Source organism: Anabrus simplex, chromosome 1 (genome assembly GCF_040414725.1).
Source record: "Anabrus simplex isolate iqAnaSimp1 chromosome 1, ASM4041472v1, whole genome shotgun sequence".
In the NCBI taxonomy this organism is placed as follows: Eukaryota; Metazoa; Arthropoda; class Insecta; order Orthoptera; family Tettigoniidae; genus Anabrus; species Anabrus simplex.
In genome coordinates this window covers 274,569,224-274,585,043 of record NC_090265.1, presented here as the reverse complement: position 1 = coordinate 274,585,043, position 15,820 = coordinate 274,569,224, and the positions used below count along the sequence as shown (strand labels likewise).

Sequence of the window (15,820 nt, the reverse complement as noted above, 5' to 3'; positions counted from 1 at the left end):
AAACCATTGTGGTTTGAGACCACAGAGGGGCTGTCAGGATCCGATTTTCAGTATGCGCCAGGTAACTGAAAAATGCTACGAGAGGAATAGACAGTTATGCTTAAGTTTCTAGAGAAGGCATTTGACAGAGCACCAAGGAAAAAAATGTTTTCTGTACAGGGAGACTATGGGATTAAGGGTGGATTATTAAAATAAATCAAAGGCATTTATGCTGACAATTGGGCTGCAGTGAGAATTGATGGTAGAATGAGTTTTTGATGCAAAGTAGGCCTACTTACAGGGATTCAGGAGGCTGTAACCTATCTGGTTCGTAGTTTATATGGATCACCTGCTGAAAGATATTAAGTGGCAGGGAGGGATTCAGTTAGGTGAAATTTCAGTAAGCATTTTGGCCTATGTGATGGCTTGGTCTAAATGGCAGATTGTGCCAAAAAAAGCCTGGCAGCAGGTTACCCTGAATGAGGAGATAAAGGATAAGTTAGGAATTAACTCGAAGTATGAAGCTGTACAAGTAAACGAGCTTCGGTGGTGGGGTCATGTGAGGCGAATGGAGGATGGTATGTTACCTATGAGAATAATGGACTCTTATACAGGTAAGAAAAATAGGAGATCAAGACGATGATGGTTAGACTCAGTTTCTAAAGATTTAAAGTTACGAGAATAGAACTAAACGAGGCCATCCAACTAGTTACAAATAGAGGAATGTAGCGGCGGTTAGTATATTAACAGATTTAGGTTGACGTCCCAAATAATAGCATTAATATATATATATGAAGAGATGCTTGCAGACTGAACAGTGAAAGGCATAACAGTCTATAACAGTGGTTCCCAACCTTTTCCAGCTGACGCCCCCCTTTTCGGATACGGGTGGTCATCGCGCCCCCCCCCCCCCCATCCCCCATCCGTCGCTTCTATAACCTCTCCGATAAACTGACGTGGAGGGTATAGACCTAACCTAATGACACTACATAATGAATGATTCCATTATTCAATTATTTATGAAAAAATATTATGAAGTACGCGCCTTATATCTATGACATACTGTGCCCTTTTCACTTGCATAATGGGTGCAGTACGAACTTCATTTTAGCACAATACCAAGAACACACTTTTACAATAAATCCTTAAATTAGTCAACAAATGTCAGTGACACTGTTTTCTCTTGGTAATTTTCGGTATGTTTGGTTTGATATTTGACAGAGCACAGCGCTGATCACTTGCAACATCAAGCCGACATCGCTGCTTTGTTTTTATGACACTCAGCGTTGAAAATCCTGACTCGCATAAATATGTCGTCGAAAATGGGACAATGACACGCAATGCTACTTTGGCTATTTCAAGATACACTGCAAGACAGTTTACCCAAAAGTCGCCCAGTCCTAATATTTTGTAATCATCGTTTAGCTTTGAATCACACTTTAAACCTATGGCTTCTTCTTGTTGTGCTGGCAGTGCTTCAATGTCAATGGCAAACGGATTTCTTCTTAACATCCAGGACCATTCATCTGACGAGATATCAGGAAAGTAGAAATAGAATTCTTATTCCAGGGAATCCAAATGTGAATGAATTTGCGCGTTAAGTTTATTACGATCACGTTCATTTTCCGGCAAAATTTCATTAAGGCGGTGAAAGGATGAGAAGTTATTCAAGTGAAGCCCACGTTTCCATAACTGTATTTTTTCCAGGAAAGCTCTGATGGCATCATAAGTAAGCATAATATTGCAGTTTTTGCCTTGGAACCTAAAGTTCAGACTATTAAAATCTTCAAAAATATCGCAAAGATATGCCAATGAGACGATAAGATTAGCATCAGTAAACACTAAATACAGAAGAAAAATTTCAACTTCTGACTTTAATTCAAACAGCCGAGCCAGCATGTTCCCTTTTGATAGCCAGCGAACCTCTGTGTGGAAAAGAGAGCTTTTTGTGATTGGCTTGAAGGTCAACACAAAGGGCTTCAAACAATCTTGTCTATAAAGAACTTGTCTTCACATAGTTCACAATTCTTATATCGACTTTTAGAGTGTTATTAAAGTCTTGGCGCAAGGTTTTGGCCGCAAAAGCCTGTCTGTGAATTATACAGTGGGTTCCCATGTTGTTTGGATTTTTATCTTTAGCGAATTTGAGAAACCCAGAACGTGACCCAATCATAGCAGGTGCACCATCCGTACATACACCCACTACATTTTCCCAGCAAAGTCCATGTTCTTGGAAAAAAAAACTATCGATGGCAGAAAACACATCGCAAGCTTTCGAAGTTGTTTTCAAACATTGGGAGAACAACATTTCTTCTCTTAAAATTCCACTGTCGACAAATCGACAATATACAATAAGTTGACAACAATGGGACACATCGGTTGTTTCATCACACTGAATTGAAAACACTGGAGATGCTTCCATCTTCTCCAAAGTTTGCATTTTAATGTCTTCTGACAGTTCTCGACGTCCGCACTTCACTGTGTTATCAGAAAGAGGAATTTTAGACAATTTCTACCTACTCCCTTCACCCAAAACTATATTTGCGGCTAATAACATACATGGCTTTACTAATGTTTCCCCAATTGTGTGGGCTTTTTTGTCTTTGGTAATCAGAAGAGCTAGTTCATATGATGCTTCCACTGCGTTCTCATTTTCTTGGTTAAAGGTACCCGATGAATCTAATTTCATACGTTTTAGTGAGATGACTTTAGTTGTAAAATTTTTTGTGGGTTTGCCTTTTAAGCCTGAATGATTTGTGTTTAAATATATCTCCAAATGCACAGGCCTCATCGTATCGTTACTCAGAACACAGTGGCAGATTACGCATTGAGGCTGTTGAATTCCGTTCCGTTCAACAACTGTGAAACCATATTTAATGTAGTCATCATAGTACAGTCTCTTCTTGGATATCGTTATCAATTTTTAAAAAGTCACAATATTTAATAACACGATTCACACAGTCGCACTGTTACAGCGAAGCATACACAACACTCACAATAAACAACTTGACAGACAAGTCCACTGCAAAAGTATACGAGGCACAGAATCAACAGTCGAAAGGCATGGCCACTGATGGTCTATCGGCGATGTGTTGTCATGGCCATTACTGCGCATCTCTGACGGGACAGTTGTACTATGTAGCTCTCGCCAATTTGACTGCAAGAGAAGAATAAGAATATGTATGGGTGGGAACAGAGCATTCAAGGACGAGCTACCCATAAAACGAGTCTATATGCCGCAGAGTGAGAGGGAAGGAGGAACTTCCACTTCATTTGTTGCTTCTGAAACTCCGATATTCTTTGTTCTTCAGAGTTAATGTCGACTCCTGACTGTAGTAACTTATTGCCAGTTAAGATCTTTGGTGAGAAAATGTCACTGTTTCATTAATTGCTGTGGTTAAACATTAATTAGTTGTAGCCCAAAATACCAATAGTCCTACATAGAATTTCACGCTAGTCGTGAAAGCCGAACATGTTATATTAGGTAAATTATTATAATTTAGCCTACTATTATTGCCTTATCTCCTGTTCTCGCTACTAGATCAGTTTGATATAATACCGAAATTTATACGAGTAACTCCTTCATGCAATATATTTTGTTTATGAGAAAAACCTTGTACAGTATGTAACAATAATACTGGAAAATGAAAGCAACTACGACATCGTTGATGAGTTGAAACATGTCGCGTATGGTCATAGGCCCGCAAAGTGTGCAATTAAACGTGCGTTGAGTGGTCTTGGTACCGCACTTGCTCTCAGGCTTCATTTTGTTCCTCAGAACGCAGCAAATTTCTAATTTCACCTCCAAACTTGCTGCTCCGCTGAGGTTTGTGCCGACAGTTGGCTATTACTAGTGCTTTTGAACGATTGACTTGGCGCGACAATCACTTGGAGAGATTCGAAAAATGTTTATTAACAAAACTGTAATATTCGAGTTAAAAAATTAATTCGGAAATCACTTCACGCCCCCCCTGATAAAGCCCCACGCCCCCCTAGGGGGGCGCGCCCCCCAGGTTGGGAACCCCTGGTCTATAATGAAGATGTATGTATATATGTAAAATGTAAGATGATGCAGTAATCAAGTACAGAACAATAATAATCAACTAACATGACTAAAAATAAACATTTCATAAGTGATGTTGATCTGGAAATCGATAAGATGAAAGTGTGAAAGAACTGTAGAGACAGATGAAACTGCAGAAGAAAATCCAAGACTAAATATTTAAATTAACAGGAGGGTATAACTTTGAGGTATTTCCTATCATAAGATACAGAATGTATAAAACATGAAGACTAAAGAAATGATGTACAACAAATATTTTTACATAGCTAGAATGGCAAAACTGGCTGCAACTTGGCTATCAACAAAGAACAATTACAATCAGAATATGGGGAGAGAGTGAGAAACGAAGGATGGAAAAAATTAGAGGTGGAAAAGTGAATATTAACAAGAAAAATTCAGAGGAGGTTTAGCCATACTAATGTGCGAATGAGCAAAACAATGTTAAAGAAATGATGGAATTACGAGTAAAAGGATGACAATAATAAATAATTTCGTGTGGCTATTTCTAGCCGAGTGTAGCCCTTGTAAGGCAGACCCTCTGATGAGGGTGGGTGGCATCTGCCATGTGTAGGTAACTGCGTGTTACTGTGGCACGGGATAGTGTTATGTGAGGTGTGAGAGTTGCAGGGATGTTGGGGACAGCACAAACACCCAGCCCCCGGGTGACTGGAATGAACCAATTAAGGTTACCCAAATCCCCGACCTGGCCGGGAATCGAACCCGGGACCCTCTGAACCGAAGGCCACTATGCTGACCATTCAGTCAACGAGTCGGACAAAGGATAACAACGATTACAATAGATTGATTTAATTTAAATATCTTGGAGAAGTAATAACACATAACCTAAATGAAAAAATCTCAATCCAAACAAGAACAAATAGATTAGCTAAAGCACAAAAATTAACATGGGGCATCTACAAAAAGAAATGTCTTTCATAAATGCAAAAATAAAACAACACAGTTATAAAACTGGAAGCACACTTTTTCATCTGAATAAACAATCAAAGACTGACAGACTTCAGAAAACTGAAAGGAGGATTTGAAGAAACTGCATCAACAAAAAGTACCAGAAAGATGGACAGAGGTGGATAATAACCTAACAAAGTCATGTACAAAGAGCTAGAATCCATTACAGATACTATGCATAAAGGGAGACTGGGATTCTTTGGACATATCGTGAGGATGCAGAATTTGAGACTTCTGAAGTAACTAGTACAACACAATTTCGTCTCAAAAAATACGAGAATACAAAATACGAGGATCGGAAGGAAATAGGCCTTACAACAGAAGACATCACAAATAAGATAAAATTGAATACAAAACTCAAGAATAGAAACATCATCTTTATTCTTACGTGAAACAAACCCATAACACAAGATTTTCAACCGAGGAAAGGGCACGAAGATTGGAGTGTCTGAAGAAGTACTGAGAGGACCACAAAGTCCGAACAATCCCTTCAAAGAGACTTGAACGATGGATTGACTAAAGTGATCCCATGCGGTCATAAAACAAGAAAAAGAAGAAGGAGAAGAAGAATTTAATTAGGAGAGAGAGGAATCATCTGGATATAGGGAAATGGTGGTGGTGAAGACTATGATACTGATGATGCTGTCTAAACAATTAGGTCTATAAAGAAATCGCAGAACGATCAATAAGTTTATCATGAGGTAAAAAATGTAGAAGAATCAATAAACATTCAGAAAGTTCAAAAGGTTTACAACCACATTTAGAAATCAGTCCCTGCACTAGGTTTTATGGGTGATAAACATGTTACACGACATGACAGGCAGCTGAGCTGAGTTTCCTTCACTAAATTGTAAATGAATATCTCTATATTGCTCCCTGTTGTGTAGTAGGTCTTGCATGGTCAAATGATCCTGAGAGCTGTGAGAGCTGTGCCAGTGGTAGCTTATCTAGTGTGTTCCAAGCCAGATAAGTCACAGGTTATCCAGACTAAATGGGATATACTCATCCTCAAGGTTGGGGGTTAGGTGTCAGGCTAACCCCACCACATTGTAAAAATCATAATGAGAAATAAAACCCCATAGAGAACTGGACTGCCTTAAACCTACGACGACCTGCGCATGTTAGGTGGCAAAGGTTTTAGTATTGTGGAACACTGAATGTGAGAAATATCTTTCAGGCTGGAGCCAGGAGAAAACTGCAAGGGGAAAGGAAGAAAAGGAAGTACAAAGGAGACTGGACATATGGAATGAAAATCTAAAGGAGTTTGGAATGGTAATTAGTAAAAAAGAAAACTGTAGTCATGCACAGTGGAAAAGAGAAAAAGAGAAGCCAAGTGAACATAAACCGAAAACGGTTAGAGAATGTAGAACAGTTTACATATCTAGGTAGCATTAATGGAAGTAATGAAATTAATAACAGACTAAGTAAAGCTACAACATTTTATCATCAAGTCAGAGAGTTTTATGGGATGACAAAGTACTCAAGAGAATGAAATTAACATTATTTAAACAGTATTTCATACCAACTGTAACATATGGACTAGAAATGCTGGTACCTAATAAGAGACAAGATAGTAAGATCCAAGCAGCAGATATTTAAGAACATCAGTTTTTTTAAAGAACATCAGTTACAAAGACAAGAAGAGATAGAATTCAAAAAATTAACATCAAAGAAGAGCTAAATATAGAACCGTTAGTACAGAAGATACAGAAAGCAAGACTTGAGATGGTTTGTAGAATAATTGACAATCATTTTAACATCAAGTCAGAGAGCTCTTATGGGAAAAAGAATTACGAATTTTTACCTGGATCCAAGGGATGTTTCGAGGTCTTCAATCAGTTTATGTGAGAACAACTAAGGAGCTACCTCACTGTGAGATAGTAGCCCCAATCTACAAACTTCTATCAGCTGATGATGACACAGTGGGGCGTCGAAACTAGTACCGATTGAAATATATATATTGTAATTACATGCACAAAACAATATTTATGTATTGAATAAGGTGGACCCAAAATTATAATAATAGTTGTAATCTTGGTTCAATACCGACAAACAATGAAGTCCATTAATTTAACTAATGGTTTGGACATGTAAAAATAATGGGAAAGGAACGGGTAGCAAGAAGGGAATTGGCAAGAGAAGTTAAGGGAAAGAGACCAGTTGGAAGACCAAGAAGAAGGTGGATGGATCAGATCTGGAAGGACATTAGAGAAGCTGGACTGGATGTGACAGAAGTAATAGAGCAGGAAAAGTGGAAGGACAGAAAGGAGTGTTAACCACACCCAGGCGACTGGAGTGGGACATTGACGATGATGATGATGATGACTACTGAAATACAGAATGGAAGTAGTAGCACTGCAAATGAACAGAAACCGACTGGTAGAACTACAACAGTGGGGAAGAAACAAATAGGGTAGGAATAGGATTTTCGTGAGGAAGTCCTGCGGTCTACCGGTATCAAAGGCTGCCTCCAAATGGGAAGCCCTGGGTTCAACTCCTGGCCAAGTTACGAATTTTTACCTGGATCCGAAGGACATTTCGAGGTCTTCAATCAGTTTATGTGAGAACAACTAAGTAGCCACCTCGCTGTGAGATAGTAGCCCCTGTCTAGAAAGCAAAAAATAATAGCCTAGAGGATCTGTTATGACGGAGTTCTATTAGTAACATACTAGGACTTTTCAAACACAGTTTAATAATGAAGAAGATAGAGAACTGTAACACAGAAGTGTAACGAACCTTATAAGGTATCTATGTACATAACAATCAAATTTTATTGATTTTAACCTGTCATCAATGTTTTTAGTAGGTTTTTTCAACTACATTCTTAGATTAAGTGATATTCAATGATGTGTATATGTTATTTTATCTTAAGTTCTCAAGCAGCTGAGGATGATCGATTGTAGATTGAAACCAGGCCTGCAGATGGTGTATTTTTAATGTAAATACATTTTACTTGTAACAAGTAGTATTGATTAGGTGGAATTATGCCCATTATATAACTGTACCAAGGAAGTGTAGAGAGATAACGTACAAAATGTATTACAGTATGCAAACCTTTCCATTGATACCAGGTTTTACAGGGTGAGGAGTAAGGAGTGAGCCTTCCCGGTTCCGGTTATACTGCCAATTGAATAGAAATGAAATCTGAATTGAATCGATAGTATGATCGATTGTTAGAAAATTTCTAAACCTTTATTATCTTAAGCCAACAAATGTGTCACACACACATTATATAACATTGGACAACAGATCCATAATAGACTATATCTTAACTGACTTCGAATACAGGAAATCTGTTAGGAATGTACAAGTTTTCGGGGATTTTTCGATGATACAGACCACTATATGATCTGTAGTGAACTAAGTATCTCTAGGCCTAGGATAGAGAAAGTGAAATCTGTCTGCAAACGAATAAGGGTAGAAAATCTCTAGGACAAGGAAATTAGACAGAAGTACATGGATATGATCAGTGAGAAGTTTCGAACAGTAGACAGTAAGCTGGTTCAGGATATAGGAAGAGAATAGGTGGCATACAGGGATGCTGTAATAGAAACAGCAAGGGAATGCCTAGGAACAACTGTGTGTAAAGATGGGGAAAAGCGAACATCTTCGTGGAATGATGAAGTGAGAGCAGCTTGTAAACGTAAAAAGAAGGCTTATCAGAAATGGCTCCTAACAAGAGCTGATGCAGACAGGGAATTGTACGTAGATGAAAAGAACAGAGCAAAACAAATAGCTGTTGAATCCAAAGAGAAATCACGGGAAGATTTGGGTAATAACCTCGAAAGGCTAGGTCAAGCAGCAGGGAAGCCTTCCTGGACAGTAATAAAGAATCTTAGGAAGGGAGGGAAAAAGGAAATGAACAGTGTTTTGGGTAATTCAGATGAACTCATAATAGATCCCAGAGAATCACTGGAGAGGTGGAGGGAATATTTTGAAGATCTTCTCAGCGTAAAAGGAAATCTTCCTGGTGGTAATGTGAACAGCCAAGCTCATGAGGAGGAAGAAAATGATGATGGTGAAATTATGCTTGAGGAAGTGGAAAGGATGGTAAATAAACTCCATTGTCATAAAGCAGCAGGAATAGATGAAATTAGACCTGAAATGGTGTATAGTGGCAAGGCAGGGATGAAATGGCTTCATAGAGTAGTAAAATTAGCATGGAGTGTTGGTAAGGTACCTTCAGATTGGACAAAAGCAGTAATTGCACCTACTATAAGCAAGGGAACAGGAAGGATTGCAACAACTGTCGAGGTATCTCTTTGATTAGTGTACCAGGCAAAGTATTCACTGGCATCTTAGAAGGGAGGGTGCGATCAGTCGTTGAGAAGAAGTTGGAAGAAAACCAGTGTGGTTTCAGACCACAGAAGGGCTGTCAGGATCAGATTTTCAGTATGCGCCAGGTAATTGAAAAATGCTACGAGAGGAGTAGACAGCTGTGTTTATGTTTCGTAGATCTAGAGAAAGCAAATGACAGGGTACCAAGGAAAAAGATGTTCAGCATACTGGGGGAATTATGAAATTAAATGTAGAATTATTGAAATCAATCGAAGGCATTTATGTTGACAATTGGGCTGCAGTGAGAATTGATGGTAAAATGAGTTCTTGGTTCAGGGTACTTACAGGGGTTAGACAAAATGGCAGGGAGGGATTCAGTTAGGTGCAAATGTAGTAAGCAGTCTGGCCTATGCTGACGACTTGGTCTTAATAGCAGATAGTGCCGAAAGCCTGCAGTCTAATATCTTGCAACTTGAAAATAGGTGCAATGAGTATGGTATGAAAATTAGCCTTTCGAAGACTAAATTGATGTCAGTAGGTAAGAAATTCAACAGAACTGAATGTCAGATTGGTGATACAAAGCTAGAACAGGTAGACAATTTCATGTATCTAGGTTGTGTGTTCTCCCAGGATGGTAATATAGTAAGTGAGATTGAATCAAGATCTAGTAAAGCTAATGCAGTGAGCTCGCAGTTGCGATCAACAGTATTCTGTAAGAAGGAAGTCAGCTCTCAGAAGAAACTATCTTTACATCGGTCTGTTTTCAGACCAACTTTGCTTAATGGGAGCGAAAGCTGGGTGACTCAGGATATCTTATTCAAAAGTTAGAAGTAACGGACATGAAAGTAGCGAGAATGATTGCTGGTACAAACAGGTGGGAACAATGACAGGAGGGTACTCGGAATGAGGAGATAAAGGCTAAGTTAGGAATGAACTCGATGGATGAAGCTGTACGCATAAACCGGCTTTGGTGGTGGTGGGGTCATGAGAGGCGAATGGAGGAGGATAGGTGACCTAGTAGAATAAAGGCCTCTTATGAAGGGCAAGAGAAGTAGAGGGAGACCGATATGACAATGATTAGACTCAGTTTCTAACGATTTAAAGATAAGAGGTATAGAACTAAATGAGGCCACAGCACCAGTTGCAAACAGAGGATTGTGGCATCGTTTAGTAAATTCACAGAGGCTTGCAGACTGAACACCGAAAGGCATAACGGTCTATAATGGTAATGTATGTAATGTACGTATACAACATTTCTTGATGTGAATCTTGTTCCTAGAATGAATTCCATAGTTTGGCTTTGCTATGTAAACAACAGTACCAGTACGTAAAGCGTTCACACCAGATGTCTCATGGCGATTCATAGTTTGTGTGTCAAAGGTTGCCAATACGAATCTCGAAGATAACCGAGGTCTACCGATGCAGCTCGAGGGAGCTCAGGTAACACAAAAGGGTTCACATACTCTATGCAACATATAAATCTATGCGGCTGAGACCTGGACAATGACATGTAGGTAGGAGAGTAGAATTCAAGCCAGTGAAAGGAAATAGCGGTACCTACGAAGTATAAAAGGAAAGACAGATTGAGAAACGAAGGTGTGAGAAAGAAGATCAGAATCGAAAACCTAAATGAGAGAATAGATAGGGGTAAATTAAGATGGTCTGGACATGTAAATAGGATGGAGGAGGAAAGAATACCATAACAGATGGTGGAGATGAAGTTCGCTAGTTGCTTTTACGTCACATCGACACAGATAGGTCTTATGGCGACGATGGGAAGGGAAAGGCCTAGGAGTTGGAAGGAAGCGGCCGTGGCCTTAATTAAGGTACAGCCCCAGCATTTGCCTGGTGTGAAAATGGGAAACCACGGAAAACCATCTTCAGGGCTGCCAACAGTGGGGCTCGAACCCACGATCTCCCGGATGCAAGCTCACAGCCGCGCGCCTCTACGCGCACGGGCAACTCGCCCGGTGAGATGAAGTTCGATGGAGAGCAAGAGGGAGACCTAAACATGGTGGATTAATTCAATAAGGACAAGTGCAAGAAGAATAAACCTGGACTGGGACAGAATGATCGAGGAGCAAGGGTGGAAGGAGAGAAGAAGGTGGAGAAGTGCCATAATTTCCCTGACCCAGCAGGAGCTGGATAAGGGGAAAGGAGGATGGTTAATGAAAATCAGCATGGAAAAGAGTACGACATGGTGCTGACTTGAGAAGAAAGGGAAGGGACAGAAATAATAAAAATAAAGGGACATAACCTTGAAATTGTGGAGAGCTTCAAGTACTTGGGAAGTGAACTGATACAGGATGCAGGGCTGGACATGGAGATCAGTAAAATGATTGAACAGGGGAATGCATTCTACCGGAGTGTGAGGAACCTAGTATGGAGGAAGGAATTACCAATAAAGTGTAAATAGGTGATGTATAAGGTGTACTATTGCCCAATACTGACATATGCAGCAGAGACCTTGACACCGAGAAAAAAGACAGGAGAATAAAATCCAGGCCAATGACAAAACTTTAAGAAGTATGATAGGTAAGACAAGAAAGGACAGTGTAAGAAATGAGGACGTGAGGAAGGAAATCAGAGTAAAAGTGCTTTTCGACAGAATGGAGAGGGATAAAATTCGATGGTTTGGACATGTTAAGGGGATGAAAGAGGGGAAGATTCTGACATGGATGATGGAAAGCCAGATAAGAGGGAGGACAAGAGGACCTAGACTAAGGTGGTTGAAAATTATCAAGAATAATATAATTAGAAGAAGTCTGTATTGGGACACAGTTAAGGAGGAACAATGGTGGTTGAACAGAGGAAGATGACAGGGTGCCATAAATTTTCCAACCCACTGAGAAATGGATGAGGGAAACAGAAGACAACGATGATATTGTGGTTGAAATATTTTGATGCCTCTATGCATAGTATGAGGTTCACATGAACAAAAATGACCAAATATAGTTCCAGTATTTTATTATTTTGCATTCTCCCATTTTTAAAAAAATGTTACCCATATTTAACATTTCCCCGCATCCATCAACATTTTCTTCTTACGCCTTGAAAAAACAATTATACACTGAGGTTTTTTACAGCATATAATTTCACTGTTCTCTTCCCTAACTACCAGATTCTGCATTCCTCATACTGAACACACAACCATCCAACAAATCTTTAAAATTAGTCTGCTAAACTTCTTTAACATTATTTTATAAATGAATTTGACAAGACATGGCCAACAATTGGAAACTGCATATGATTTTGATGATGATCAAAATAAAGGTATAAAGGGTAAACAATCTCTTAATTTAAGGTTAATACGAAGATGCTCCTTGCCATCCTGATCTCCACTGATTACGATATGGACTACTTGATTGTTATACCAGTTATATTTTACAAACCTAAAAATAAATTTACAACAATAAAGAACTCACCTTATCAGAATTAATTTCCTCATATTTTTCACATTCATCAGTCACAACTTTCCTTGAATTTATTGGATTAAAAGAGCTGTGTCTGCGGATCTTTGCGACGAAAGTTCCATTTTCACAAGGACTGGCTAGAGTTTCATTGCAATCCTGAAAAAGTCATAAGTTTATACATAAAAAGTTAAACCTAACTGGATAACTGCAATTATTGGATTGTTTTGCCCCTTAAAATCACCACCATACTGATATTATGTCAAGGTCAATGACTGTAGGTAAGTTGGAGCAGACAAGGTAGAATGTTAGGTAAGAGATGTTATGAAAAGTATGAGTAAGTAATATGGGTAGTTAACATATTTGTCATAATTTTATTTTTTATTTTATACCTATATAAACAGTGGATATGGATACTATCAATAATATGTTTATTATTTAATTTTTTTAGCCAACATAGGACTACCTTAGTCAGGTTTATGGAGGTTTTTCCTCTTTTTGTCAGCCCGATACTGTTTCATCTTTTCCGAACGTAATTTTCTTTCTGCTTCTGGAATCCCTCTTCCTATTCTCTGAGTGTTGATTTTCGTCTGTAGTCTAGTGTGTATATCTTTCAATATCTTGAGTGTATTTGTTTTGTATTTTAAATCTTCTATTGTAATATGGAACTCTCTCATGTCTCTAAGTTCTGTGATCCATCTAATATTATTCTTACTCTTACTGTTCCATAATTTTTCTATTATTTTTCTAATGATTCTACTTTCTGGTTGACCGTATTAGATGCCCTAAAAATGATATTCACTTTTTTTTTCCCTTTGTACTAGTGACTAGCTAGTCACAGGTTCTGTGTCTTTAAAAACTGTTTCATTGCAAGCTAGTCTCCAGAGTCAGTTTAGTTGATAATTTTTATTTAAACAGGTTCTCACTATTCTCCTTTCTAACTTTAGTACTCTATCTACTGCAATTGTGTTTGTTGTTTTGAATAATGTTTCACATGCGTATATGCATATGTAATTTGTGGCTGGCGACTGTTTTGTAGAATTTCAGTTTGGTTGCTATTGAGAGACACTTTATTACATGTATTCTTGGTAACATGCTGTGCTGTAACGAGTTTATCTATTCCATTTTGCCATGCGGGTTTCTCAATCAGGTCATATGTGATTATTTCACCTAAATATTTAAATTTGTCTACAATTTTTATTTCTTGGTCTCCCAGTTTAATTTTGTTTGCAAGCAGTTGAGTTAGCATAATTTCTGTTTATTCAAATGAAATTTTTAAACCAATATTTTGAGCTATTTCCTGTAAAGATTGTATGTGTTGCTTTGCTTGCTGAATATCATTGGCCAGAAAAGCTAGATCATCAGGAAATCCTGGACAGTTCAAATGTATGTTATCCTTTTATGTTTTTCGAGGTGTTCTCGTACCATTCCCTCATAATGTAGTCTAGTGCGCAGTTAAAAAGAAGAGGAGAGAATCCGTCAACCTGTCTTAAACCAGCTGTTACCAAAAATGGTTCAGAAAGTTCTGCTTTGAACTTAATTTTAGAAATTGTATTAGAGTAATAATATGTTTAGTATACAAATCAAATCAAATCAAATCAAATCAAATCAAATCAAATCAAATCAAATCAAATCAAATCAAATCAAATCAAATCAAATCAAATCAAATCAAATCAAATCAAAATCTCTTTATTTGCAAATGAGGTGCCTACCTCGGTGGCAAATGGTACACTAAAATACATTATTGTCAAGCACTAAATATTAAATTAACAAGAGAACAAAATTTTCCTATAATACAATATTATACAATTTACGCTAACAATTTTTTCTATTAAACACACAGCTCATCCTTAGTAAATTTATATTGTTTACAAAATTCTACTAATAATATCTCCTGTACTACTTAGAAATATAGTCAACTGATATACTTTATGTGGAATTACTTCAAATGATACTGTACAACTGGTATAAGATTAAAATTTACATTGCATTTATTTACTTTTTTCTGTTTTCCTTTACCCATTCTGGAACCTAAGTAGCATAATGACCTGCTGTGTCTTAACCAGAGCCCCTTTTGCCACCACTTTTCAGAGTTCCTGAAGGGCCTTCACAGCTACCGTAGCGGTGCCAGGGCCCTCGAAGTCCCCACTGTACTTCACCCCTACAGGCAGTCCCCTACTTTGGCTGTCCAAACTCCTTAGACTAGGGGATGGAATTAATTTATTCTCACACATTTTTTATTTACATTAACCTGCACTGGTCGAATGCCCTCTAACATTTCATTTATTTTCTCTGTTGCTGTTTATTCTCTTCTTGAATATCTGTACAGATTTTGGAAAAGGATCAAACACTACCCCTGGTAAACTGTTCCACTCCTTTACACCCTTCCCAATGAATGAAAATTTACCCCAATCGCTTCTACTAAAATTTCTTCTAATTTTACATTTGTGGTCAGTCCTGCCGATATAATTATTTTCCAACTGAAGCCTCTCACGGATATCTCCCCATGCTGCTTCTCCTGTATAGGCTCTATATAACCCTATAAGTCTAGTTTTCTCCCTTCTCTTACTTAAAGTTTCCAACCTATTGCCTTTAACATTTCTGATACACTACTCTTTCTCCTGAAATCCCCTGTTACAAACCTTGCTGCTTTCCTCTGCACACTGTCTATTTCTTTTATTAGGTATTCTTGGTGAGGATCCCAAACACTGTTTGCATATTCCAATAATGGACGAACCATACTTAGGTAACTTTTCTCTTTTAATTCTTTGTTGCATCCTTTAAGTAGCCTCATTATGACATGTAATGATCTGTATGCTTTCCCAACAATGTCATCAACATGACCCTTCCAGTGCAAATTACTTTCAAATTTTACACCTAAGTATTTGCACTTGCCATCTTTTGGGATAACTACCCCATCCAAATTATATTCAAATTCAGTTTTAAAACTCCTGTTTGTAAATGTTGTAACAGTTGATTTGCCTCCATTAACCTTCATATTATTCTCTTCAACCCATTGTTGGATACTCTCAAGGTCCCTTTGTAATTCTGAACAATCCTCAATGGTATTTACTTCCCTATAAACAATTATGTCATCTGCATACAACCTTATTTTTGATGTTAT

At 38.1% G+C, this 15,820-nt stretch overlaps 1 protein-coding gene across 2 annotated transcripts in view; it reads right to left on the bottom strand.

Annotated features, from left to right (window-relative positions):
- Window positions 1-15,820, bottom strand: part of LOC136886855 (rho guanine nucleotide exchange factor 39) — a 393,358-nt gene that overhangs the window by 75,276 nt on the left and 302,262 nt on the right. For both annotated transcript variants that reach the window (XM_067159719.2, XM_067159708.2), the window contains exon 9: window positions 12,712-12,855. In XM_067159719.2, coding sequence (XP_067015820.2) covers window positions 12,712-12,855 — 144 coding nt within the window. The remainder of the gene's footprint in view (window positions 1-12,711; window positions 12,856-15,820) is intronic.